General features: G+C 52.2%; 9 protein-coding genes across 9 annotated transcripts; 3 read left to right on the top strand and 6 right to left on the bottom strand.

The window, feature by feature from the left end:
* Positions 1–258: 258 nt before the first annotated feature.
* BDQ94DRAFT_181382 (Zn(II)2Cys6 transcription factor domain-containing protein) lies at positions 259–4,435 on the bottom strand. Its single transcript, XM_026773873.1, has 5 exons — positions 3,945–4,435; positions 1,963–3,846; positions 1,857–1,904; positions 1,506–1,804; positions 259–1,453 (listed from the first exon to the last, which is right to left on the bottom strand). Exons 1-5 carry the CDS (start codon positions 4,147–4,149, stop codon positions 692–694), a joined length of 3,198 nt encoding a protein of 1,065 aa, XP_026630999.1. The 5' UTR covers positions 4,150–4,435; the 3' UTR covers positions 259–691.
* Positions 4,436–5,148: 713 nt separating this feature from the next.
* Positions 5,149–7,528, bottom strand: BDQ94DRAFT_181376 (putative UV radiation resistance protein (UVRAG)). The gene is made up of 2 exons (XM_026773872.1): positions 7,172–7,528; positions 5,149–7,105 (listed from the first exon to the last, which is right to left on the bottom strand). The coding sequence occupies exons 1-2, from the start codon at positions 7,256–7,258 to the stop codon at positions 5,324–5,326; spliced, it is 1,869 nt and encodes a 622-aa protein (XP_026630998.1). The 5' UTR covers positions 7,259–7,528; the 3' UTR covers positions 5,149–5,323.
* Positions 7,519–9,103, top strand: BDQ94DRAFT_71979 (mitochondrial 54S ribosomal protein mL67). Its single transcript, XM_026776391.1, has 2 exons — positions 7,519–8,031; positions 8,138–9,103. The coding sequence occupies exons 1-2, from the start codon at positions 7,753–7,755 to the stop codon at positions 8,909–8,911; spliced, it is 1,053 nt and encodes a 350-aa protein (XP_026630997.1). The 5' UTR covers positions 7,519–7,752; the 3' UTR covers positions 8,912–9,103.
* Positions 9,104–9,168: 65 nt separating this feature from the next.
* Positions 9,169–10,294, bottom strand: BDQ94DRAFT_166204 (sulfotransferase family protein; the record flags this gene model as incomplete). Its single annotated transcript, XM_026770488.1, has 5 exons — positions 9,169–9,188; positions 9,241–9,662; positions 9,736–9,839; positions 9,942–10,117; positions 10,174–10,294. The coding sequence occupies 5 exons, from the start codon at positions 10,292–10,294 to the stop codon at positions 9,169–9,171; spliced, it is 843 nt and encodes a 280-aa protein (XP_026630996.1).
* Positions 10,295–10,577: 283 nt separating this feature from the next.
* Positions 10,578–10,939, top strand: BDQ94DRAFT_135422 (uncharacterized protein). Its single transcript, XM_026764663.1, has one exon. The coding sequence runs from the start codon at positions 10,732–10,734 to the stop codon at positions 10,897–10,899; it is 168 nt and encodes a 55-aa protein (XP_026630995.1). The 5' UTR covers positions 10,578–10,731; the 3' UTR covers positions 10,900–10,939.
* Positions 10,940–11,776: 837 nt separating this feature from the next.
* Positions 11,777–13,236, top strand: BDQ94DRAFT_166203 (male sterility protein-domain-containing protein; the record flags this gene model as incomplete). Its single annotated transcript, XM_026770487.1, has 2 exons — positions 11,777–11,910; positions 11,976–13,236. The coding sequence occupies 2 exons, from the start codon at positions 11,777–11,779 to the stop codon at positions 13,234–13,236; spliced, it is 1,395 nt and encodes a 464-aa protein (XP_026630994.1).
* A 282-nt stretch (positions 13,237–13,518) lies between these two features.
* ptcG (type 2C protein phosphatase PTC1) lies at positions 13,519–16,060 on the bottom strand. The gene is made up of 2 exons (XM_026764662.1): positions 14,630–16,060; positions 13,519–14,569 (listed from the first exon to the last, which is right to left on the bottom strand). The coding sequence occupies exons 1-2, from the start codon at positions 15,914–15,916 to the stop codon at positions 14,126–14,128; spliced, it is 1,731 nt and encodes a 576-aa protein (XP_026630993.1). The 5' UTR covers positions 15,917–16,060; the 3' UTR covers positions 13,519–14,125.
* Positions 16,061–17,300: 1,240 nt separating this feature from the next.
* BDQ94DRAFT_156750 (peptidyl-prolyl cis-trans isomerase) lies at positions 17,301–21,993 on the bottom strand (the record flags this gene model as incomplete). Its single annotated transcript, XM_026768660.1, has 6 exons — positions 17,301–17,811; positions 17,874–19,087; positions 19,571–19,672; positions 19,771–20,012; positions 20,068–21,792; positions 21,879–21,993. 6 exons carry the CDS (start codon positions 21,991–21,993, stop codon positions 17,301–17,303), a joined length of 3,909 nt encoding a protein of 1,302 aa, XP_026630992.1.
* Positions 21,994–24,721: 2,728 nt separating this feature from the next.
* On the bottom strand, positions 24,722–25,295 carry BDQ94DRAFT_135407 (uncharacterized protein). Its single transcript, XM_026764661.1, has one exon. The coding sequence runs from the start codon at positions 25,023–25,025 to the stop codon at positions 24,849–24,851; it is 177 nt and encodes a 58-aa protein (XP_026630991.1). The 5' UTR covers positions 25,026–25,295; the 3' UTR covers positions 24,722–24,848.
* Positions 25,296–27,294: the final 1,999 nt, after the last annotated feature.

Here is a 27,294-nt window from a genome sequence, read left to right as displayed (position 1 = left end):
GAGACAGGCACGATGTTACCGCGGAGTAGATAGCAGATTAACTGGCAGGGTCTGACGGAAAGAGACAAGAGCTCATTCGACCGTGGGGGCCGATCACGATAGCACTGGTCCGACAAGTCTGCAGGGCTAGGCTGAACTGCTGAAGGGTAGATATCTTAGGCGCGGATGTCCTTAGATTGCGCTCCACCGCCGATCGCGCAGGGTCCGTCGGGCCTCCGGAGACGCCATACGTTAGCCAACATCCAGTCACACGATTCAACTTATCTGCTGGCACAATGTGACGGTCAGACTTTGGACTATCGCGTCTTATCAGTGGTCTAATTTAGCTCGTCGCTGCCGCTGCCCCTGACGACTCGGGGTTGGCCGGCCCATTTGAGCTCGACGGTGTCTCTGCATTGGACCAATGACCAGTAGATGGAGAGTTGGGCGTCCAAGGACATTGTTGGTTGGTGGGCCGCGATGGAGAAGCCGTGTCTTCATCCTGCGTTCCGCCTCACGATCGAGACAAAAAGGGAAAGAGAAGGTAACCAGAAATGGCGCACTCCGGCGGTATCCGTGAGGATATACATCTCTAGCAATCAAGATCACAAGCCAAAAGCGGAAGTGTACAGAAAGGAACTAGCAAGAATCCAAGCAAAAAGAGGAAGAAGCTACGACGCGTAAATTCGTACATTCATGAGACCATCGGTGATCACGATTGCAAAAACTGTGACGGAAGGTTCCCTCCGCCAGCCGACTCTATCCCCTCATGACCGTCATACTGTTCATTTAGAAGCACCTCCAGCATGTCAAATTCGCCCACCATGGGGCCCGTGCCTCCCAGACCCTGGTCCACCACGGCTGTCGAACTGTTGAAAAACTGGTCGAGTGGCAGCGCAAACCAGTCGGGCAATCCGCCGGACGTACCTGGATTATCGTGCATCGCCTGAGACGGAACATTAGACCCGTCCAGCTCGCCCGCCGGCGGAGTTGCGCTGGGGTCGTAGTAGTTGTAATACACTGATGGAGGAGGGGGCATGAACGAGACATTGATGTTGGACGAATTGATCGGCTGGGCAGGGATGCCGGCCAGCGGATCATGGACAGAAGTCATGCTGGTCCCCGTCTGGCTATTGCTATCGACATATCCCAGATTTTGTGTCGCACTCTGCGCTGGCGTCCAGGCATGCGCCGACCCTTCCCGGCGGTTTTGTGGCCCTTCACGCGGCCGCGGCGACTGATGCCGTGAGACTGGTGCGGATGGGCGTTCTTGTTCGCCATCGCCGCTGCGGTCCAAGGGCGCGAAACGCAGAAAACGCGTGCGAATGCTGGTGGTGAGCAATTCCAACAATCGCGCAATCGCGTGGTTTAGGTGAACATCGTCGACTACGCAGGTCTTCAAGGCTTCAATGGTGCGATCCTGGAGGTCCAGCGACACACGCACATCGTCTTCTTTGGCACCGAGCGTGAAAGTCTGGAAAATTGTCAGCAGAGCCACGGCCTACGGGGGAACCGAAGGGGCCTACCTTCAAGATGAAAATCATCCCCGACAGAATACGAAAGCACGTCCGGACAGGGGCATGCTTGAGGTGGTCGCGCGGGACCAGAATCTCGAGTACTGTCTGCAAGATTTTGCGGGAGGCATCGACTACCTCCTGGATGTACTGCTCGTTGACACGATATAATTCCATGAGCACATGAAACCAGCCGGTGCCCGAGGATGGACCGGAATTGGGGCGCGCATTCTGGGCCTGAGCAGCCTCATTCGACATTGTCGTCCAGCGATCCACCACCGCCTGCAAAGCCAAAGAGTTGACATAGAGTCCTGAAAGAGTCAGCGAGTCGGACGTCGTAACCACATAAAGTTAACTACGTACGGGTATATTCATATTCAATCATCAAGATACACCGCATTGAAGGAGACACTGCGTATGACGATTAGCATCCGGCCAGCGTCCAGCCCACCAGTTAGAGAGCACTCACAATCGATCGTGTCAATGTTATGTCGCCACTCGCGCAAGAACGGCTGGAACCGGTCAATCTGATCCCGATAACGACCGCTGCGAATGAGCTCCGACGTCTGCTCGCTCGATGCAAATAAGAGTTGATTGCTCTGGTACATGATCTTAGAAATTCCGATCCAGCAATCATGCATCCGGTCGACTATGGTATCTGCCCCCTTGGCGGCGGTGGCCGATGTCGGCTGAATGTCGTTGGTCCACTGGGGCAACGGCAGCATGGATGGGATACCCAAGCGACCACTGCTCTGGGTGATATATACCAGAATCAAACGCCGGAGCCGACGTTTGCGCGTCTGCTCGGATGGGGATTCACCGGCAACTTTGGCGTCGCTCTTCTGGTCGAACACTCCCAGTTCAAACGCCAACGCCTGTGCGGTACTCAGCAACATCCACGACATCCGGTCCGACCGCCAGGCGGGCTCCAGCCACTTCTGGAAGGCCAGCCTCCCTTCAGCAGCACTGTTCGGGACCCGGTTGGCCGAATTGTCAACCTCTGTTTCGAGTTCCTTTTCGTATCGGCTTTGCGTTTGCGCGTCCAGGTCCAGCAAGGCATTTTCGTCGTCACCGGGTGGAAAGTGGAGGTTCCGCGGATGCCAATCCGTCAATATCAGCAGCGCCTCAATGGTGCCTAGTGACCTCAGGTTGCCCTTGTGGCTAACCTTTGACGAGGTCGGCGCGAGGTCAAACGAACGAGGCCCACTGATTCCTACGCCATTTCCACCAAACTTTTCCTGGCCCCAGAACAAACGCTCAATCATGCCGCGGAGGTATGACCAGAGCCGGTCATGAATGTAGAAGGCACGTGTGTAAGCGCCGTCACCCTTGGGCTTCATATGCCGCGACGCTGTTGTAAGAATGGTTACCGCCAGCACCGGCTCGTCTGTAAGCAACGTCCGATGGGTGGAGGGATGTGAAAAATCCGGAATCACAATAGGGCTGAGCGGGGCGAGATGCTCGTAGTAATACGCTACGTAGGCCATCGACTCTTCCACAGACAGCCATCCTGCACGAACAAACCGTAGTCGCGACCAAGCCTTGACCGCGTCCACGAACCCGGGGTCCTGTGCCGTTTCTGCAGCGTCCGCCGGGCCACGACCATCCGGCAGTCGCGCATCAGCAGACCCTGATGCGCCCGCAGAATAGTACGTACCCCCGGGCACGGTCCCGGAGCGGGGTGGTCGAGAGAACGACCCGCCTCCACTCCGGGGCGTACCAGCCTGCGTGAGCGGAGACATGGGTGAATTGAATGATGAAACCGACTGGCGCGCAGCATACCGGTTCTCCAGACTCTGGCGGTTGAGATCCTCCGTCCGACCAGCCGCTTCCGATAAGAGGTGTAATGCATCATGACTGTTACTGATGGCCGGCGACAACAACTCCACAGCAGTCCGGTTCATCATGGGCTGGCCGCCCTCGAGGCTGAAGCTCGCCGCATGGCTCCGCTCCGCAGCCGGGTACATGGGCAGTCGCGTGCTTCTCGGTTCGGCGAACGGCGCATTTCCGGACGGCGACGGATTGGAAGGGAACCGCTGACTGGGCGTAGAAGACGACGGGAGCTGAGCATTGTTCGCGGCGGGCGATTCCTCGGTCCATTTGGGTCGAGAGAGGCTGGTACTGTTATCAAAGGAAGAGGTGCGCTCGGGCGCATAGGATGAGCCTCCATCACTGACAGATCCGCTATTCGAGATGACCTCGCCCACCATCATCCGCTTATCGCGTCGCAGGACGGCCTCGGTGGGCTCCTCCACTTCGGAGGGCTTGCGCTTCCGCCGAGTAGCGGAGAACTCGCAGCGCTTGCTTTCGCGGCGGCATCGTACACAGGGCGGGGGACGGGGATTATCGACACCTGCGGGGGACGAATAAGCATCGAGGGAAAAGTAACCGGGGGGGAAGAGGGGAGAAGGTTAATAAATTCAAGCGGGGGGAAAGTAAGTAGGGACTTACTGCCAAGGTCACACTTGACTTTGCGCTTTCGGCAAGGGTCGCAGGCCTGGTAGCCACGCCGATGCTGGGGCTGTTGAGACTGGAGCTGCTGCTGGAGCTGGGGGGAGGGCGACTTCGGAGCTCGGGGGTCGTGGGAATAGAGGGACTGAGAGGCAGAGACCGCGGCGTCGTGGTGGTGCTGGCCGTTACTCGCAGGCGCCGCCATAGTTTGAGGTAGAGAGTGGATATTCAGGCCAGAGGGACTGCCGATGCAAAGCGACAAAAAGCGGTGGGGGGGGGGGAACGCTTTTTTGTGGGCGAAGATCCAGTCGCTGAGTTCCAGATTCTAAACGGCACTGGTCCTGGTTTCGTCCCGGCCCGGAAGTTCTCCGCGGATAACCAGGCAGCAAGAACTTATTGGGGGGGAGATGGTGGTGGTGGTGAGGAGGAGGTGGAAAAAGACGGGGGAGGGAAGTAGTAAATCCGTGGCACAAGTGGTGGTTAATGATGATGATGGAGGGTGGGAATATTGATAAAACAAAACAACAACCACACTAGAAAGTGTTCACTCTTTCATTTTCTGCTTCATTTTGTGTGTGTGTGTCAGTCAGGTGTACAGCCATCCAAAATGCGGGGTAGGAATTCTCAAACCAATTCATTCATTCATTTGATTCACACGGCGTTGGATTACTCGTAGAGATTTCTCTCTCTCTCTCTCTCTTCCTTCCTTTGGGGAAACCTTTCCCCTGCCCTTGCGTCCACTACCAGTTCCTGTTATCAAAGCGAATGGCAATAGACTCTGGGTCTAAGATGAATCGAGTAGATTTGCCTGTCTTTCCCGGTCGCTCCGGTCGCTTTCTCCGCCATCCCCTCCAGGCATCTTCCATTCCTCCTTTCTTACCCTCGGTCTCTCCTCAGCACCGATACGTAACAGTATCTACTTTCAAAATGACTCTCTCCAGACCGTCGGAATGGTGGAGATACAGGAAGACCCCTCCTACTCTAATTCCCCCATTGCAGTCAAATTATCATTCATCAATTCTGGTGTAGTAAGTTCAGAAAGATATCATCACTATGTACACGGACAGCCTGAGCGCGCCTCCGACGGTCAAATAAATTAAATCCGATAAGCGGGTGAGTGGAAGGACAGACAGCCCATCCACTCGACCGCTCGAGAAAAGAAAAAATAAAGAAGTGAGAAGAACAAAAAGGAGAAAATAGAAAGAGGGAATTCAAAGAAAGAAAAAAAAAAAAGATTGTACACGCTCGACTCCAAACATGGCCTACAAATGCAAGACCCAAGCAGCATCAATCGCAACAAGCATGATCATGTCATGTGTAGGGAGATCCCAAAGCTAAATCATACACACATAGAGAAAATCAAGTTAAAACCCAGACGTTCAGGCCACAGATGGCGCTGCATCGGCCAAACTAGTACTCGCCATGGCTCGCTTTCCCTTGTCGGGCGCTATCGCTTCCCCGTTGGCACTTATCACTGAACTCACTCCTCTGCGAGGGAAAACCGCCTCACCATTAGTACTGCTGGCCTCGCTACCCCGGCGCGACAAACTCGGGGTCAATCGCCCGGGCAATAGGCCCCGGATGCCCCCAGCTTTGCGCGCAGGGATGTCGGTCGTGCCCGCCGTGAGCACGTACAGCAGATACTTCAGGTTGGGGAGGGTATGTCGGATGTCGAGCACGCGCAGCCCTTGCTTATTCAACAGGAACTCAATGTCCTTGTTCAGCAGGAATACTCCATACTCAAACCGGTATTGCACATTCACCGGGTAGAGCGGGTACGTCCGTTGCGGCAGTGACGCAGACACCGGGTCCTGGATCAGCGAATGCGACAGATACGGGTTTATCGGGTACGGCAGCGGAATGGACAGGTAGAACGACAGCAGATACACGAGATGCGCGGTATATCCCAGCGCAGCCGCAACCCCATCGCGGTCGACATCCGTAAAATTCGAGTTGGGCAAGGCCATTCCAGCGATGGTGAAAGCAAGCGGCTTGTCCGGGATGGGTTCAATAGGATAAATCGCAATTAGGTCCTCGGACATGCGCCGGATCTGACCCCGACCCTCGTCCGTGTTTTGTTCTAGCAACTTCACGCTCGAGCCCAGTTTCTCCTGCGCGTCCGGGAGATGACTGCGCGCCCGGGCTTGTGTCTGGCGTCCACGCTCCATGGCCTCTCGTCTCGCTTGAAGACTGGCGAGCAATTCTTCCTTCCGCTTCGTTGCACTGCGAAGCTGCTTTCGCTCCGTCGCAACGGCATGCTTGGTGAGCGCGAGCTTATCCCGAGCCCGTGAAGCATTACTGGTCGTAGTCAGCGCGCGCTGGTTCTCTTCCAATATCAAGCTTATTTGCGCCTCCAGCTTATCTCGGGTCGTCAGGGCATCCTGGATACACTCGTCCAAATTGGCCAATCGCATCAGCGCATCGTACGACGACGTTGGTAACGTGGCACCATCGGCGGATCGGGGGTGGCGGGAAGGTACAGGAGTGACCACAGGGGGAAGATCAGTTAGATTGGTATAGACACCATCTGCAAAATGAAACAGGATCGAATTCGGTGGGAGCGGCTGATGGAAGTTATCCAGGGACTTCCCCAGGAATTGCAAAGACTGCAAGCACAGCTGCAATTCCACCAGTAGCAAGTACTCCTCCATGGCCGCCGTGCGTGCCCAGACCTTCACCGTAATCTGATCACGACGAGCGATGGCCGGACCACATATATTGAGATCGAAAGACCGGAAGCTGGGGTTGGTGGCATGCTCGACCACCTCACTCACGTAAACCGGCTCGTCGACTCCGTCGCAGTGAATCGAGAACCATGTATCTGCCATGCGGCTGCTCGTGATCTCCTCCAGCTTCACCTGCCGCGCGCGTGGATTGGGTCCATTCCAGGGTAGCGTGTTCCTCCTCTGCCATTGTCGCAACGGGGGTGGCTGTTCTGTGCGAGGGCGGCCTTCTGCGCTGGAGGCGGGGGTCGACTTAAGATCGGTGAAGGAGCGCGACTGATGTAAGGGTTTCGCTGAATCCTCGGCGAGTGCTTTCAAAGGCGTATGTAGCGAGTTGGGGATGTTGTCATCGTCGATGGTCTTCCCGCGCGGTCGACTCGGCGGGCTAACAACGAGATTCCGGACAGAGAGGCCCTGCAAATGGCGAAGCTTGCGATTCTGGGCGTAAAGCATCAGCGGGGTGCCTCAATGGGTATACTCAAAGATCGTAGGATGATAATGTACCGGAAGAAACAAGCCAGGTCTTACACGGCGACTGCCAGTGTCGTCGTCGTTGTCCGCGAATCCCCAGGCGGTCGCCGGCAGCGCCATAGCAGACAGACAGTCGGAGGGGAAGCTTAGCTGTCGCACTGCGCACGCGCTGAATGTCGGGTCATCCTAAGCAGAGGACAGAGGTAAATCACCAGGGACAAATGTAATCGAAAGAAAAACTCAATTCAAAATGTTTCCCGATAATTTAGCGTTGCTGATCCTCAACCGTTAACATGGAGCTGGTTGAATGAAGCCAGCAAGTTAGTTGGGTTGCCGGCGGAATCCCTCGTCCGGTCGGGATCTCCGTCGAAAAATTGATCCGCCGACCTTCTCTCATTCCCTCCATTCTCTCTCTCTCTCCCGGAGCTTCGTCCAGTTCACCCCCAACCACACCCACCAATTTCCCCCGATCTCTCCGGATCTGGGCTCAATTCGGTAAATAGAGTGAACGACGAAGCAACCGTCGGCTCTATTCCACTACGGTCCTCCCCGCCATCGCCATTATCTAAAGAAGAGAATCCGGTCACGCGGAGTACGGTGACCACCCGGCCGCGATGGCCTCGCAACAGGTGACGAAGACGCCCTTCCAGAAGATCCTGGACCCGACCAAGATCGGGACGTGGAACATTGTGCGCCGCCCACCCGTCGAGAATCACAGCATCATCCAGGGCAAACCGCGCGAGCAGAACTCCAATGCGTTCAAGACGCATCAGGCCAAGGAGGGAACTCGGTTACGAAAGGCCTTGAAGGCACTTACTCATGGCAAGAACATCTTTGCCTACCACAATATCCGCACGAATCAAGTCGTGTACTCTCTGACTCGGTATTTGGAGGTGAGTCTCTCTTCCACTAGCTTACCAGGTCGAAATGGACCCATCAATCTATCGATCCCATATCAAGCAGACGAAGAAAACACACCACTAACTCAACATAAAACAGAACAACACAACCCTCAAACAACTCCTCTACCACGGCAAAAAGACCGTTCCCGCCCGCCTCCGCAAAGACATGTGGGTTCCCTATTTCAGCGTGCACTTCAACGACAGCAAGATCGGGCTACGAGCATACCACCTCCTCCGGGAATTCTCCATGCAGCGCCAACTCTCCCCGCCCAAAGAAATGATCACCATCACGGACGCCTGGATCGACCAGAAACGTCCCCGCGACCCGAAGGGCGCCGAAGACTTCCTCGAGAAATACAAGGACAAGATCGGCCGGATCATGCCCAAGCACCACCGCAAGCGCGCCGTCATGGATCAAAAGGCCACCAGTGTGGCAGATATCGCGGCCGTGCTGAAGATCCAGGAAGAGGAGGTGCAGAATGGCTTTGCGAATGGAAAGAGGGGCTATCTGACCCCTACCGCGCGGAAGAGGAGACGTGCTGCTAGGGCTAAGGAGGAGCAGGTTGCTGCGGAGCAGGCTGCGAGGGTGGCTGGATTGGAGCAGGCGCTGAGCAGTGAGGTCGTCGAGTATAAGGTTCAGGAGACCGCGGATACCACTGGTGCGTTGGAGGATCAGGGAGTTAAGATCCTTTGGAGGGATCTGCATGATGCGCGGTTTGCGGAGGCTTGGCCTGAGCGTGTGAGACATGGTGAGTTGGAGTTGTCTCGCGATCATGTCATGCCCGGTCAGAAGGGTGTGAGATCCGAGGTGTTGGCCGAGGGTGAGTTCCGCGAGAGGACGGAGCAGCAGCAGCAGGGTGAGAAGAACTAAGATTGTTCATACTTTATTTTTGATATCACATCCTGGGTTGGGGATGGTGTATACATATGTCGCGGGCTGCGTGGTCTTTTCTCGATGTTCGATTTTCCATTGATATAAATTGTATTTTTACTCACTACCACTACACTACTTACTATGACTGTTGTTTTAGAGAAATGATGCAATGGCGTTTGAGCAGATCACACTGCACTGATCCCTACTAGCCATATAACTTCCTTCCACCATCCCTAGCTCCCACACACCAACAGTCACTTGATATCAAACCAAGCTCGACATATTAGTATGAACCCATCCCCAAATCCCCCCCACCCACAAATAACCAAAATACAGAACAACAACAACCTTAAGCACCCTCTCCCCCAACTCCAAAAAGTTATACCAAATAGCATCCCGAAACCTATTTCGAAAGATCCCCGGATCATTCCCCCTCGGAAAAGGCACCACATCACCCTTCCCATCCAAGGGAACCGTCTTCCCCAGAAACTCACACAGCGGCTCCCACCCATCCTTGACATTATAGACGAGCAAGTTCTCAGCTGGCACAATATCTTTCACATGACTATTATGCGCCTCGAAGGCTTTACGGCCATTGGCGTCGAAGTCATCGTTGAAGTAGTATTTCCATATCTTTTGCCAGGTTGGGCGGATCCAGCGTGTTCGGGAGAGGAGGAGGGTCTCGAGGATGGTGGAGAGGGGGAGAAGAGGGTGTGTGAGGAGGGGCGTGAATGATTTACTGACGGATCTGTAGATTTGGCATGAGAAGAGTGTGTTGCATGATTGGGATGAAAGAAAAAAAGGGGGGTATTGAAACTCACCGATGCCAATCGTCGACGTCTCGGACTGTCAGGATTACTTTGGCCTCGGGGTAGGCTTGGATTAATTCGTCCGCGAAACAGGCTGCGGGGAAGTCGGATACAGCCTATGGTAGTGATCAATTTATCTGACTGTTAGTATATATGACTCTCTCTTTCTCTCTCTCATCTGGTAATCACTGGTTGAAAGGGAAAGGGACCGTCCGTACCTGACAATGCCCCAATATCTGATCGAATTCTTTTCGACCAAATGGTCGTCCCTTTCCCTCATACTTGGCGCTCAGCGCAGCATGCCACATCTCACAATCTCGAGGGTTCTCCAGGACTGCTGCGTATCCGTGATAGGTATCATTGTATCCTAGGGCTCGGAGAGCTTGTCTCAATGCTTTAGTTCTTGTTAGCGGGGGTGCAAGGTATCTTTCATGCAGACGCACGCCTTACAGTCTGTTCCTGTCCGACAGAGTCCAAGTGCCAGGACTTGCATCGGTACTTCACGACGACATTTGCGTCTGTCGATGTCGGTGACGGATTTGGTGACGTCGTGGAATTGGTAGGTCGTCATTCCGAGTTGGTTTTTTTACCACCTATGTGATTGAATCAACGTCGGAGTTGATATATCTATCATGTGGCGGGGCATTATATCTATCGCCCTTTGAACCATTGCTTCTAAATAAAGTAGTGCTTGCCGAAATTTGCCTGTTTCCCCAGTAAGAGGATACCGGAGATGGTGCCTCCGTCTTGTCCCCATTTTTTTGGAGACATTACATATCAAGGTACCTTGACGAGCTCTGGTATCCAGGAAGATCATGAAGCTAGCTATGTATACTGCGGATTAATTGGATTGCCATGGCGCTTGTTCCAATAGTAATGGACTATCAGGACAGACATTGTACCTGTTCATTGGCTAAAGCTGAAGATTAGCTCCCTATATTGTAGATTTCCAAGAAGTCCATAACTCCTAGTCCAAACCCCACAATGGAAAACATAGAGTAAAGGAATATGAAGAATTCGGATGACACCGCCCCACCTGGATATTGTTGTAACTTGCAAGAAGCAACGTTGTCTGCTGTTTACCTCATCGGAGCAATGTCAGCTGCACTCGAAGAAATCTGTGTATTAGTAGATCTCTTACTTCCACATCTGATGCACTCAGGTTCTAGCCCATAAAAAGTAATTCCCGGATCTAGTGTTATCGGTGGCGCTCGAGATCTGGCAGCGCACGATCTTCTCCCCAGCTGAACTGCGATGGATCTCGTGCGGCTGAACCGCCATATCATTACCCTTTACGGAACCAGCAGCTCGATAGTTCAGATCCTTATGCAGAGTGCGAAAAGATCTGTAGCCTTATCACTGGACCTTTGTGATCTGCCGACCCACTAAGACCACAAATAGTATTCGCTATTTATTTATTTTCTTTTCCTTCTCATTTTGCGGCAGCAGCAGCTGAATAATTTTGAATCATTGCTGTGGTAGGGCGGTCGATAATGCCTGAGAAATGTATGCCACCAGTGGATGCCACTCATGACCATTTTGCACTACTTAGGCCGAAGCAGGATTCTGCCCAGAGAGGAAGAATGCATTGTGTGACCATCGATTGTTAGCACTGGATCCAAGAACCGATGGAAACCTATCACGAACAGCAATCACTCATCATATACACAGGACTGTATGCTTTCTAAGAATCTGGCCTCCTTGCTGAATTCCATTTCAGAGACTATCTTCGAGGCCTGCCGGCGGAGATCAATATCAACCATGTTCTTTGCTTCTAGTGGATCACATATCTTAGATATCTTGACGGTGTCTAGTCAAATAGAAGTGGGGTGGGGAGTTGACTGAGTTCAGCCATACATGCAGCCCTGCAATAGATCATGCATACCGCGGGTGAAGTAACTACATAAAACATTTGCTGGTCTATGGGCGTTGTGTGACCATGTAAAGTATTTATGTACCCCGGTTGAAGCCGAAAGTCTGCTCTCCCTGCTCAGACCGGAAGAGGCGTGGTGCAGGTTTTTTTCTGAATAGGCTTTGGGGCACCAAGTTCAAGATGCTTGACTATTATCAAGGAAAGACTATATTCATCACCGGAGGTTCGGGCTTCCTAGGCACGGCCCTGGTACATCGAATCGCTACGAGCGTTGAGTTCAAGCACATATACTTGCTACAACGTGGGGGGCAAACGTAAGTTCCATAATACCAGATAAGAATGAAGATCACAGGAAACTTACATGCACTTCCCATATCAGTGGTCTGTCCGCAAAATGGCACCAATGCCTCCGCTTTAATACTGCGCAATGGCTTCTGGAGCACCCCCAAATCACCATCCTAGATGGTGACATGATGAAGCCGAGTCTAGGCCTTGACAATGACCAGACCGAGATGTTGAAGCAGAACGTCCATATCATCATCCATGCCGCATCTTCAATCAATCTTGCCCAGCGGCTTCAAAAGCTGTGGCCTAGCGTTATCCGGGCCACAGAGTATGCGGTTGAACTTGGACTCCAATGTGACAAGCTGGAACGTTTTGTCTACGTCTCAACAGCATATAGCAATACCCACTTGTGCAGCTTGTTTCCCAATCGAGATGTTGAAGTGGAAGAACGCATAATACCACTTGAACAGATGCCTCCTAACAATGGTAATTCCACTGTTGCCGAGGAGTACTCGGAACTGCAGTCGCGAGGATCCACCAAAGAATACGAAAGCAACGACTTTCCTTGGGGTTATGGGTATGCGAAACATCTTTCCGAGCGCCTAGTTACGGACAAGTTCACGAGACATGGCAAGTACGATCGATTGCTGATTGTACGGCCCTCTGTAATTGGGCCTGCGGAAAGCATGCCATTCCCCGGATATGCGGTTCCCACGTCGGTCCCTATGACTATGGTTGCGGCCGTGTTTGTCAACCATCCAGCATTTTCCTTAGAGTTGTCCAGCCGTCTGGACGACCCAGAATCAGATTCCAATTTGGATGAAGTACCTGTCGACGTCGTTGTAGACCGCCTTCTCGGTCATCTGGCTTACCAAACTCAGGGCTGCGTCCATGCGGTGAGTGGCAGAAAAGCCCGATTGTCCTTCAAAGAATTGGAAGCGGCAGTTTACCAGGTCCGCTGGCTACCCTGGCGCTTTCGTCTCAAGTGGGTGAAGAATGACGGGTGGAATTCGAAATCAGACGCGATCAGTCGTCTGTACAAGATCTTTGGGACTTCCTTCGACTTCCATGAAGAGAAGACTGAGCAACTGGTTTCAAAATTAAGCGGCGAAGAAAGGAGGACATTGCGGTTGTTCAATACCAGGAAAGTCGGTGCATGGGAGCTGATGTCCCGCAGCAAGCAGATGTATGATTGCTCGACTATTTTCGCCAGGAAGATAGCCTATCCTTACCGGGCCTTGTACCAACTTCTATGGCTTATCTGGTGGGTTTATGTCAAGCTGATTGTTGCTTGGGCGGCATTTGATCTGCAAGCTGTGCGTCGGCAGCTGTTCGCTGACCGGAAGGCCCTTTGACAATGATTTTCGTACATGACTATTTTGTTTAAGAATGTGTGCATATCCCCTAGGGAGCAAAGCTTTGATGTGTCGAGAGATATTGAGATGACCCACATGAAGCGGGAATGTGAACATGATGAGTGATCCAGACTGTGTTCAATAGATGCAGGAATGAAGCTGTAGGATGGCAAGACGGAAAGGGTCAGGTGATCAGCCTCAGTATAGAACAGAGGATCTAGACTATAGGAACCGGGAGCTCGTTCATACTACGCGGCATTGCTATTTTGAGGAAATGATATAACGGCACTCGGCAGACCATGAACTCCTATCTACTCGCATTATTTCTCTGATGCACTGAATGAATTCATGTATTGCTAAATACCTGCTGTAAAGCCGGCGAAAGAAAGACCTGCAGGTCAAATTTACATCACCATAGTAGGTAGGATACAACGAAGCGTCCCCGGCGGAGGTGTCATTCACGCTCTCCAGCCGGTCCTGTCCTGGCTTTGCCGGCGTCCGGTCCAAGCAAAGAAAGGCCGCAGTAGATTGCGAAAAAGTAATAATCTGAAAATCAAAGCTCCACACGAAGGAGGGATGAGAATGTAGAAGAATGAAGATCGAAGGAGAAGATAGACAGGGAGAACAATAGGGTCAAGTGTCAATGCAAGAACTCAAGACCCTTGGGCAGAAGAAGAGAAAAAAGCAAAGTCATAGAGTAAGGACGTGATGTGTGCAAGTCCGCGATCGACGCCAGCAGCAATATGGGAACATGTAACAGATGTTCAACAAAGAGACGAGAAGAGCAGCGAAACTCCATTGACGGACCTAGACCAGCAGGTGGCCTCGGTCTCTCTATCTCTCGGTACAGAATATCACACTAAAGTTCCTTTAACTTCTGATCTAATGATTAAGAACTCGGGTTCTTCGGCTCGGACTTTTTCAAGTTGTTCACCACGTGCTCATGGCTGTGCTCGTTGACGGAAAGCTCGGGCCCAGGCTCGTCATTCGACATCTTCTGCAGAATCTCTTCTTGCGCCTTAGCGGCCGTCGCCGGATCATCTGCAATTCCCGCACTGGCCATGCTCTTCCTGGCGCCCTCGATGATCTTGTCGGCCTCGCTCATCCCGCGATCCACATTCGAAGAAGGATCCCCGTCCACGCCAATAGGCTCCACAGTCCGGTTGATGACATCCTTCACCCGGTCAGAATCAAAGCGAATTACCATACAGGAAAGGTTATCGGTGCTAAACCGCGCTAGAGCATGGTCGACCAGAATCTTAGATGCTTCCTGAGCGTCATGCACATTGCGGATAAGATCTACCGCTTCTTGGTCGCTACACACATCCCAGAGCTAATTGTCTTTGTTAGCACAAAGAGTCATAAGTGAAATGATCCAAGGGTTCAAACTTACACCATCACAGGCGAGGATGATAAACTCATCTGAGTCGGGTTGGATCACTGTTTCGGTAGTATACGGATGTCCAGTTACCAGATCCTTGAGGTAAGCGTCACCAAGGGCTCTAGTTACGGCAAGCACTCCATTGACGCGATTGTTCAATATTAGTCCGCCTGCATTAGCTATCCGTTTCCCCTCGTTCTCATCGCTTCCCTTGTGATCATACGACAAGCGGAGTGCCTTGCCGTTACGGCAGAGGATAATGCGGGCATCTCCCACATTAGCAGTGTAGAGGACACGCTGGCGGAGGGATTTCTCCTGTAGTTTGGGAAGGATAGATGCCGCACCACCTGATACGGCGGCCTGAGTAGGCGTATCGCCTGCATCCGAATCGGCGTCGCCCTTCGAGGCAGCGGCAGCGGCAGGTGCAAGGGCAGCCGACCCCGTTGCAGAATGCAGACTGGGTACACGGTCTTCCCATCTGAGGAGGGCAATGACCGCAGTACAACCACTGTTCTTCAAAGGCAGTTTCTCCAGCTGCTGGTCCACGCTGGTAAACGTTTGATCCAGGAGTTCTGGGACAGGTGTGTTGGGATTCTTCCGCATGACATCTTCCAAGATGAGATGCAGCTTTTTCCCGCACCATTCCGCCGCAAAAGTGCCTGCATGTCCATCGAAGATAGCGAAATAACCATTGTCGGTTTCTACGACGGTAGCGGGGGGCTCTTCAGAAGTAGGTGAGGGGGCAGTGGGACTCGGGAGAGCTTTGCCATTGTTCTCAGCCTGGGCTAAAGGTGCGGGGGTCCCCAAGAAATTGTAGAGGTAGGCATGGGTATCTTCCATAGTCCGGCGACATTTTCGATTCCGGTCTTCCGTCACGCCAACTTTGAATGAAGAACGAGAAGTGGGGAGGGATTCTCCAGCCGAATTATTTAACGACCCTTGGGGAACACTCAAAGCTGGGTCCATGCTCCCAAGCCTGTTTAACGAAGGCTGTTCTTGGATGGTGTAGTTGTTGAAGGAGTTCTCGCGCGGACTGCTCGATAGGCTGAGGGAGTTCTTAGCGCTGGTGAAGAAGGATGCTGCTTTGGTGACGGTGCTACTCCGGCGCTTCTTCTCGCCACCAGGGTTGTTCTGGTCCTCGCTGGTCCGCCGGGTGAAAAAGCCGCCAGGAGGAGAGGACTTCTTCTGGCTGACACTGGCTTCCTCGGTGTGGATGCTCAAAGGAGGCGTGTCAATGGCACCTGAACGAGCGATGGAATCTGTCTTGTCTTTGGGTGGGCTCGAGGAGCCACTGAACATTCTGTTCAGCAACCCACCCTGGCTAGAAAAACTTCTCCGCTTATTCCCTGCCAGCTTGATGATAGTTGATGGGTAAGGGGGCTTAAAACCGGATCAAAAGTGCGAGAGAGTGCGGAGGGGGGCGGCGGCGGCGGCGCGTGGGGAAGGGGGGGGGCGCCAAAGAATGAAAGCCGCCGGGAGGACTGACGTAGGATGAGAATTGCGGCGGAGGCGAGATGATCTAGCTGGGTAGACAAGGCATGTCAGCGTCTCGATCCACTCCAAGACCAAGTTTCCAGCTAAGCACGATGGTAGTGGGATATGCTTGAAGAATCCGATGGCTTCCAGCCAGCAATGCGGGCGGGCAAGTGACATCGTGGTCAGGCAACGCCGGATGCATGCTGTGGAGCGACTATATACACCCTTCTTCCGGCGACAAGCGAACAGTGGCAGAAAAAGCATTCGAAACACAAAATATTTCATTCCGGAATAAATGCATCCATGTCGGAAGTTCAGACTGAAGCTAAGAGAGGCACGTTATAGCAAGCGTCCTAAGCTCTCACCTTCCGAGCCAACCCCACTGCGCGCCGGAGGGACAGGGTTACAGAGCGACCACGGGGAGCAAGGATGCAGAAGGAACCGAGGACACTCACGGAGATAGGGGAGAAAGATTGGCGATAGGCTGGATTGTATGTCGACAAGGATGTGGAGAAGATTAAAAGAAAGGGGAGGGATGCGCAACAGTCGGATGTTGCGATGATGGGGTGGAGGGGAGGGGAGAAGGAAAGGGAAGAGGAAGTTGGTATGGATCGGAGGTAATACTCAGTAGTAGTAAGTAAGTAGTCAGTAGGTGGTGGTAAGTGAGGCGGGCTCGGGATGGGCCCTTTATTATTAGCAATCGTTGGTTCCTCCGGGAGGGAAGGACGCTAGAAAAAAGGGTACTGGTTACTTGTTACTTGGTACTACTTGCAAGTTCGCACCGGCACTACCAACTCACTACGGAGCACAACTCCCGCTAAAACGACAGTCTGGCTACTATTTTGGGAGGCGGTCAATTGCGTTCATTATAACGTGACCCTGAAGGATGGGGTGCGTGGAGGATGACGCAGCGGCAAAATCCAGATGAGAGATAAGTGAAAAAAACATTGCGAGGCTCAAATACTAATGGTGACGGTGCCAAAACTTTCTGTTTCCTATTGATCTGTTTTTTTGTACATAAGACCATTAAATAACATGCAAGGTCTTGTGTTTGGATTATTTCTCCTAGTAGCCCAGAAACCCGAAACCACCACAACAAGTATTGTAGATCCGAACCATACAGTAAACCAAGCCCAATCCGTAAGTTTTACCATCAACGCCTATTGTTATACACATATAGAATAATATCCCCGTTGTATATGAACTTCTAATCCCAAGAACTGAAATCCCCAAACCCGCCTCCGCCCTTGAATTTCTTCCGCATTGGCTCAGGTTCGGGCTCGTCATCTACAAATTCCACGATCTCATCCTCCTCCTGCCCAGCCCTTTCGGCCAGCGCAGCTTTCAGGTACTTGCCTACCCCACCAGAACCTTCGTCTTTCGCACCGGTTCCTGCACCACGGACTCTTTTGCCCGTCCAGGTGATCCGGTCGTCTTCGGCGCGACGCGCATTCTCCTCTTCTTCCTCGGGGTTAACAATCTGGCCCTGCGCCTTGGCCTCCTCGGTTTGTTTCTGCTTCAGAAACTCTTCAAACGGGTCCACAAACACTGTCACATCGGTAATACGGATGTCCGGAGTAGGCCGATTAGTAGTAGGGTTCGTCGGGTGCAGTTCGAGGTTGTTCAAGGTCGTGGAGGAGGGCGTGGGGTCATCAATGACATGACCGAAGATGGTGTGCTTGTTGTTGAGATGGGGCAAGGCACGATAAGCAATGAAGCTAGTCAAGGGTAACTCGTTAGCGCGGCCAGGCACTCCTCCAGCTTGATCGCGGGAACTTACAATTGACTGCTGTTCGTATTTTTGCCTTTGTTGGCCATACTGAGAGTGCCTCGGGAATCGTGCTTCAGTGGGCCTTCAAACTCGTCGTTGAAGTACTTCCCCCAAATACTTTCACCTCCCCTTCCAGTACCAGAGGGATCACCACCCTGGATCATGAATCCCTTGATGTTGCGATGGAAGGTGACATCTCTATAGTAGCCCTTCTTCGCCAGTTTGATGAAGTTCCACACGGCCTTCGGTGCGTATTCCGTATGCAATTCCAAGTTGACATCCCCGACGTTAGTCGAAATGCGAGCATAGCCCTTCTGCTTCACTCGGCCTCTCTTCAGCATGTACTCCTCGTCGGACAAAAGCGCAAGCTCGGCAGAGGTGTGGGGCGTCATCCCCGTACTGGTGAATGAGGCGGCAGCCAAACCAGTAGTGTGTTTGGCCGCATTATACGGCACAGCCTTGCCAGATTGAAACGACGCCGTCTTCTGAGACAGCGCCGCATTTCCCGCACTTCCAGATTTAGCCAATTCTTTCGAAGTAGCCGTAGAACCGACACGTTGCGACCTCTCTGCGCGTGCCTTGGCCACAGCTTCCTTGGCCTTTAGAATCTTGGCCGAACTGCCCAGCGCGTTGACGTTCACATTGTTCGAAGGATCCTCCCGTTCCCGGATCTGCTCGTCTGTCAATCCACTCTCGCCTTCCTTGAGATAGTTGAACGAGCTTAAGTTCCGCGACTCGACGTTCTGCGGGTCCTGTAACGTAATGATGTCCTTGCGGGTGAACTCCTCGTCCGTAACCAGATCACGCCACAGCTTTCCCTTGATGTTCAACCGTTCGACCGTATCCCAAGCGAAGACATTCCCCGTGTTCCGTAGCGCGACAATGTGCGTGTTGTCCGTGAAAACCTTGTACGTGACCGGATCGACATACTCGTCGGATTCGTTCTTCGCGAGATGCAGCTTGATGAGATCGGAGCTTTTGAGAGGCGCGCCATTCACGGGATTCGTTCCGTGTTTCTTTATCCAGGGGAGAATGTTGGTGAGGTCGAAGATGGTGCCCGACGGGGTGCAAACCGGGTGCGAGAACGGCTGTAGTGAAAGGGAGCAGAAGTTGAAGGGGAGGCGCTTGAAGGCCGTATCTACTCCTCCTCGCTTCGCTCTGCCCACCCCTGCTCCAGCGCTGGCAGAAAATGCATCCTCCGATGCCCATTCAGAGTGCGTGATCTATGTCAGTCGTTGAGTTAGTCCATGCGCGTTCCGATAAGCGATAGAGCGCGGAAAGGGAAGAACAAATCTTCAACGGGAGGGGAGTTCATACATATAACTTATCCGTCCCTAAACAAGTGAGCGAGTAGGTTAGCCTTCTGCATAGCGATGTTGGGGAATCTTGCCGAACCAACCTTTACCCATCCTGGCGACAGAAGCTTCAGATGCCTGGTGCAGCAGCTCTTGCTTTTGCGATCCTGTCGCCGCGCTCCGAGGCCTGGAATATGATGTATTGCGGTTTCCAGATCTAGCCGATTTCGGCTAGACTGTCCACAGATGACCCTCGTTCTGTAACGGTTATACGGGGATGATACCAGTCACGGGATCGGCATTTCGAACCCATCGAGCATTCGTTATTAGAAACTAGAGACTATATGTTGCAAACTAGAAACCAAAGTAGACATGGCATGAGGTCATATCAATTGCTAAACTACACTACACACTATCATACATACATAATGTAATCAGCGCTCCAGAGGCGCCATCGTCACAATAAATCATGCCTTTTCCACCACTAAACCACGCATTGCTAGTGGGATTCTCCTGTCTTCCAGTAACGCCCCAATGTATGGCTCATTTTGTTTACCTTCATGGTCATTGAATCATCATTAAGCATGCCCATCTCGTTTAGCGGCTCAAACGGGAGGGGGCTGGTAGCGTAATGGCACCACCCACCGGTTTCCAAAGTCGATCCCATGCCGCCGCCGACTGCCATATTTTCTCCAGACTATCTGAGGAATGCCAATGTCGGCCACAGAGAGATTCCATGATAGTCCCTCCCCGGAGAGTAGCGCAGTGACAACCCCTGTTTTAGGAGCCCCGAGACAAACCACGGATTTCGAATTGACGCATAGCCGGCCCCCTTCCACTGTAGTAACCTCGCCTATAAAACACGTTAGCACCGACGTCAAACAGGGTACAATAACCGGCATACTGACCACTCATAGCAGACAGCCCCGAAGGCACGTCTACGGATAAAATTTCCAGGTTGCTTCGGTTGGCCCAAGATATCATCTCAAAGGCAGTGGCTTGGTCATCCGTGCGAAGGTCATCAAATGCTATGTGGATCCCGAACAAGGCGTCGACGACCAAGTCAGGCGCGAATTCGGATGTCGAGAGCCGGGTCGATAGGTCTTCCCACCGGTGTACACGGCCGCCAATCTTCTTAAATACCTCGAGCTGCTTCCGACAACTTTCTAGCAACTCATTCTCGTGCTCGATGCCTAGCATACAGACAGTCACGCGGTGGCCCCGATTGCGAAGATGGCGAGCCGCCGATACGGCACGGGCTCCGGTTCGGTGATTGCCTGTCAGCACCAACATCGTGGGCGCCGCGGCATCGCTAGTAAGAAGTCCAACAGCAGCTTCCGCGATACCACGTCCCGTATTTTCCGTAATCATGTCCTCGGTCAGTCCGAGTTCGGCAACTGCAATCTGCTCAACCTCAAGGGTTTGCAATGGACTGACAGTTGGGCAGCTTCGATTGGTTGTAGTGAGCCGCAATGAGCCTCCAGGTACACCAGGGGCACTTATTGGGGATGCTGAAACGGAGGTCTTGTTCGGTCGAGGGCTGGTTGTGCGAGACGTGCTTAGCTGACTGCGCCCGAGGGAATTGATCTGCGGTGGCACCAGCGGCTGACCCAAAATGGCGCTTCCTTTGCGAGAGCTCGGTGCACGAGACGTCCTCGACCGTTCCCTACCAGAATAGGTGCCGCTGCTCAGTTTTGCATCGCTGGGTATCTGGTCGGTATCCTCGCTCTCGGTCTCCTCAGGGCTGTCAAGGACGTTTTCTGTCCAATGCAGGTTCTTCCCACCATTTGTTCCAGGCTTTGGTACTTTCCTGTTGAAGCTAACCAGCCGATCTTCATCAGCAGTAGTATCATCGTTACGAATTTCTTCGAACACCTTTCTCTTGTCGAATTTGGAAAGGTTGCTCTGGAAGTCGAACTCGCCCATCTCCTGGATATCCGTCGCATCCTCTGTAGCCCAGCCATTAGGATCCTCTGCATAGTTCGACCTGTTGTTTTTCTTCTTCCGGCGTTGTTTATTGAGCGACTTGTTCATCTGCGGATAAGACGGCTCGACGAAAGCAGTCTGGCGCCAGCCTTTGCTTCTTGGGTCCGTATTCGTCGCCCCATCGTGTTCGTTGACTGCCTTTTGGGTCCTCGGTTGGCCAGTGCGACGATTGGCTTTCGCGGCGGACTGCGGAGTTGATTGCGATGAAACCAAATTCTCCCTTCCAGCGGGGACAGGGCCACTTGGCACGGCGCTGCGACTCTCATTTGCGGTCTTTCCAACATCAAGTTCCAGGTTGCTGAACGGTTCGTTGAGCACAGCAGCTTGATCACGATGAGCCACTTGCGGAAATTGAAAGTTCTGCGAAGTGGACCGGCTAATGGAAGGGGCTGGAAGCTGTGCAGGACCCGACTCTGCGCCCTGGCCAGATGGCGCAGAAGGTGGCTTCGAAAAACTTAGAATCGCCGGGTCCACGAAGCTTTGTGACGAAGTTGGGGGCGGAGGTGCGGGGGCTATGTTTTGAGATCCCTGAGGCGGCGGCGGACGCTGTGTGATGCGCGGAGTCGAAGGTCCCAAAGAAAGATCCGCGATATCAGGCGCTTCAATTGAATACGTAGGGAGCGGGTGTCCGATCCAGGAGAGTTTCACTGGATGAAAAAATTGGCATGAGATCCTTTCAGAAGGGGAATAACGATGCTAAGCATAGGGCGGAGGGGAGAAGGGTTATACCTACCATTTCGGAGCATGAGACGTTGGCCGATGACATTAGCCACTTCTCCCTGCACAGTTGCATTTGGTGGCGCTCGCAGCGTCACAAGCACATCGTAGCCGATAAATTCAGCCGCCATGATCGGCAGTGTGCACGAGTACCACCGCTATCCAAAGAGCCGGGAATAGAACACGCCACGGACCGGAAGGAGCCCCGACAAGGTCGCCAAAGGTGATGTGGATTGGGGTCAGCTTGTGCTTGCTTGCTTCTTTGCTCTTGGCTCAGGCATCACGTGTGGCTGGGCTCTTATCGATAAGGGAGGCACGAGACCCGCTCGGTGGGGTTCGCGTTTCCTCTGAATCTAGACTAAGTATCAAGAATCTAGATCCTGGTATAAACACTACTGCTATTGATTCATTGATCTTTTGAGAGAACTATATTCATTCACTCACTTCAATTGAATCAGTCGTGGGTACTGACCTGACTCTGTTACATAATTATTCTTCAAAGGCCGGCTCGATGCGGCGATGTAGTTGGCTCCCGTTTCCCCCATTCCTTGACCTTCCCTGCATCTCCCACTGCTACTTTTTAGTACATTTCTTCATCATTACTCGTACTGTAATACTTGTGAATGCTTGGTATTATCAGTTCTAAACCGTCGTGTTGGGTCAATTGATTGTTCGTCTGGATGAACTGTATGTGGCATAAGTTCACCTCCGGTACTATATATGTTCCGCCTCAACTGGCAGCTTGTCTCATAGTAACTTCACATTGTACAGTGATAGAGTGCTATCTTCTTTGAAAGACGGGCTTACGAACCTCAATTGTCATTGCCATACTGGTAATTAGATATTTGTATCTATAGCTGCTGATTTCTGGGTAGGGCAGACGTGGAAGAAAGTGACGGCACACCTAAAGAACACACCACAATCTATGAGGACTCCACGACTTCAATCATAGACCTCCACAACCAAGCAGCTGTCCGACTATGATTGACGGTGACAAACTTTGCCCAGAAATCTCCCAAGGTTTTCGAGGCTATTGCTGCTTTGATATTCTAGTCGGAGAGAATGCTTCAGCAACTAGCTCTGATGGGCCTCTCCCCGTCGAAGTGAAGTCACAGCTTTGGATTATAGTGCTATCAAGGTCAGAAGTTAGTTCTTCGCGAGGCAATTAAGTCCATACACCAGTGAAAGGCGATTTACAGTCTATATACATTTTCAAATGATCCTTCTATGTCTACTACGTGCCTTTCGAATATACACCATGACAGTTCTTTGCTTGTGGAAGCTGAACTTGGTTGCCAAACATTGTCGTATCAATGCTTGGTTCTCCCTTGTGTCTGATCCTCAAGCCCGACATAATAAAGCTCGATTATATCATACTATCAACGATTTCGTACGCAACACCTCAATTTCATCAGGAGATCCAAGTATCATGGTTCCTTTCTCCTGTATATATCTATGAACCGAGCACTCAACTGTGATGTTGGATTTGCTTAGCATCCACGGAACAAGACAGAGTGTAATTTCTTCACTCTGAAAACGAATAGCAGCTGAAGTCTTCACGGAATGCAGAAACTCCGCTCGCAAAGACAACATGTCTGACTTCCATCAAAAACCTAATTGTTCATCATGAAGTACCAACCGAACAATTCATCCCGTCAGGATTCATGACTACGACGAGTTCAGTGGGCGAGATTAAACGACGTGGACCGGGCCCATGCTCCAATATCATGTCTTCGACGACGAAAAGAGTTCCGGAGAAAGCAGCAGACTCGTTGAACTATAACCACCGACCATGACGCTGGGGCATTACAAAATCATGCCAGCTACTGCTATCATGTATGGCTCCGCGGAGCACCATTCCCAATTCGAGCAGTTATTGAATGTAGCCAAGGTTTGGCAACTCACTCTGAGCTGGAGCACAGACCGCGTGCATGCCTGCATGCCATTCCCCGTGGGTCAGTTACGGGTTCAGGATCCTCTCGTACGTGGAATGAGAGATCATTTCTTGGAGGATGGAAAGAAGCCCAGCATAGGAGAATTGCCCTCAGTACCTTCACAATCTCCTGGTCAACTAAGGAAGAGCATCAGAGGGCCCTCTCGATGTGGCAGACAACAATGATAGTGCCAGCACCCAAGTAATCATCGCTCCATAGCCGCCACCAGCCAGTAGCTAAGAGACAGTCAGCCTTAAGCCTGTGGGTGTTGATTCGCGCAAACTAATCGCGGTCAACGGCAAATGCGGACGAAGTACAACAAGCTAGCTCAGTCACTTCGTTCGCAACGGGACCAAGGGTGCATTTGTTTGTTGGGGATATCCGTTTCACTCCACTTCATATTCTGAAGAAGCAGCGTCATCGAGACAACTTGAATTATCCTTAGTATGAATATCCAATGAGCTGCTACGACACAGATAACACGGGATGAATGGAACATAAGATTTGGGAGTTCATTTTGGGCGAACTCATGCGCTGTGATCAGGAGAAGCGGAAACTAACTCGCCTGTACATACACTAGCACGATGCTTGGTATGGGTTGGGCGATAACTTATTAGACATTCATGTTGGCGAGGTTCCTTTCAGCTTTGACTTCCAGGGTGCGGATTGGACTGACTGACGGAAGTGGTGGGTGTTGAGCGAGGTGGAAGACTTTTCATACTAGATATGAAATGACCATGGTAGAGAAAAGCGGTGTGAATATATATAAATCTATACGATGATCTGATGATTTGATAGGAAGCCAGTAGTAGTATAACTCACTCGGAGATATTTGGATTACATTTGTAGAGAGTTCATTGGCTGAGACAGGAACGACACAAGCGAAGATATCATAGTAACTACTATAGTATGATAATATTAGCAAGTCCAGTAGACAGCCACACCAGGTCATATCACAAAATACATAGAAAGAAGGATTGATAATTCATTCTTCTCCTGACAATGAGCCCCTAATATAAGCAAATGGTCTAAGAATGATATACACTCCCATATCACCCATATAAATGCTCTAAATAATCCTGCTCGAAATCATCCTCAGGATCCGGGCCACCACCACCACCCGACTTCGGCTTCTTCGAAGCCTTCATCACATCACTAATACTAACAAGCTTAGAATAAAAATCCGTAACCTTCGGATGAACCATGACCTTGCGCGCCTCGAACCGCATGACCTGAAGACCAGCTTTCGAGGTCGCTCGACTCAGCGCAACATAGGCCTGACCCTTCTCAAACACGCGGCCCAAATCAACCTTCACCCGCTGCAGCGTCTGCCCCTGCGCCTTATGGATGGACAAAGCCCAAGCCAGAATAAGCGGCACCTGTTGGCGCTGCGCCTGCACCTCTCCGTTTGGAAGCTCGATCTTCCACGTCTCCGGCTGGCAGAGGAGATGGCGTTCGGTTCCGTCAGGCTGCACGAAGCATACGAGGGGCCATTTACGGGTGAGCGTTATGCCGCCGGGACCACTGCCGTCCTTGTTGGCGGCCATGGGCTTGAGTTTCTTGCGTGCGCGAGCCATGATCTCGTCGTCGCTGTTGTTGCCTGCTTCTCCTGCCCCCCCTGAGAATTCGTTCTCGTTGTCGATGTAGTAGTCGAAGGTGGCTTCGTCCATGAATGCCACGACACGGCCGATGGAGCCGTTGACGAGCGTGTCTTCCATGTTTTTGATGAGCATGACTTGCGCTCCCTTTTTGAGGTGGATCACTGGTGGCGCCATGCAGTTGGCTAGTAGGCGTTCGCGGAATTGGGGGTCTTGGATTGTGCCGCTGTCGACGGCGTTGAAGGTCATTGTTTCGCCAGATAGGCGGCTCATTCGGGCGCCGTTGGCGCTCTCGACTTCTTGGCGCGTGGGGAACCTGGGGTGAAGTGAGCTGGGTGCTTAATTTTGGGATGGGATTGGTGGTGTGGGTGTGTGCCAGGCTTACAGTTCGGTGGCCTCGAGGGAGTCATGGAAGTCGAGAGGCCGAGAAAGCTGTTTGAATGTGTCGATGGTCCGTGGTGAGATCTTTCCCAGGCGAAGCTCGTTGAGCATGTCGGCGAATTCGGGGTCTCGTTGACGGAAAATATGGGTTAGGAGGATGGTGTGTTGTATGGAGGTGTTCCAGGTCGCAGCTGCGAATGCAAATTTGGCTTCTCGGTTGCTGCCCTCTGGGACGGGAGGGAGTTGGAAAAAGTCACCGGTGACTACTAGTTGTATACCTCCGAAAGGACGACCATTATTCCTAATGCGACGCGCGATTTCCTCTAGCTTGTCGAAGAGATCGCCGTCGACCATGGACACTTCATCGACGATCAGAACCTTGGTGCGCATCCAACGATTGCGGGCTTTCTGATTCTTCTTGATCTATAGGTAGTTAGCAAATGTCTATTGGTGTGGTCCGCCGACGCCAATGCTGACCTTCTTGACAAGCTCCGGAACAGGTTCCTTCCCCAGTCCAATACCTGCGAAACTGTGAAGAGTCACGCCCTCGATATTACACGCTGCTAAGCCAGTAGATGCTGTTACCGCAACCCTGTCCGGCTCTTTCTTATACTTATCACGCAGTTTCTTGATGATTTCCCTCATAAGCACCGACTTGCCCGTTCCGGCAGATCCTGTAAAGAATATACTCTTCCCTTGCTGTACAACCGCGTCCAGGACATGGCGTTGCTCATCGCTGAGAAAGATTGAAGCCACCTTCGTGCGAGGGTTGTGTATTTGACCGCTTGCTTGTGCTTTCATAGTTTTATTCTGCCGACGCAGTTCCCTTTGCCCATCCTTGATCGCGCTATATGATTGATTCCAGGGATCCGTACGTTTCGGCCGTATAGGCGTTTGCGGTTTCAGAGACGGTGGTTCTGGTTCTGGTTCCGGCTCGTCTTTCAGCCATGGTAAAGTTCGAGGCTTCTTGGTCGGTTGTTGGAAGTGGGAGGGGGGCGAAGAAGACCATGGGATTTGTATGCTGCTGGAAGGCGGAACGCTCTCATCTGGAACTGGAGGTAAATCAGGATATTTAACCTCCGCTGCCACCTTGCTCGGCGAAGTCAAGTCGACTATCGGTATATCTTCCTCTTGCGCAGCTATGTCATGGAGGGACGGGTACTTGGGCGGTTCGGATTTCGGGACGCTCGGTCTGGTTATGGGGGCAGGGGGAATGAATGGATCGGGTTCCTCAAAGTCCAGGTCGTCATCGTCGTCGAAGTCGTTCTCATCGAAGTAGACACCGTCGTGGAGGGACCCCAGATTAGACTCTCGCACGGTAGCCATCTCAATCTTGCGCTTAACCCCTGTGGACGGCGGCGGGGGTCTCATCGAAGCACTTCCATTATTGCTGCGCGTAAGCGTGGACTGTAGCGGAGTCGCTGACGCTACTGAATGTTCCTTGACGGCTTTCTTGAACATCACAGCTTCCTCTCTAACCGGCGAAGTTCGCGATGCGGAGTATCTAGTAGAGGCCGTT

The sequence above is a fragment of the Aspergillus welwitschiae genome, assembly GCF_003344945.1.
Source record: "Aspergillus welwitschiae strain CBS 139.54b unplaced genomic scaffold BDQ94scaffold_3, whole genome shotgun sequence".
Lineage (NCBI taxonomy): Eukaryota > Fungi > Ascomycota > Eurotiomycetes > Eurotiales > Aspergillaceae > Aspergillus > Aspergillus welwitschiae.
The sequence above is the reverse complement of the archived record's forward strand: the minus strand, read 5'-3'. Positions and strand labels throughout refer to the sequence as shown.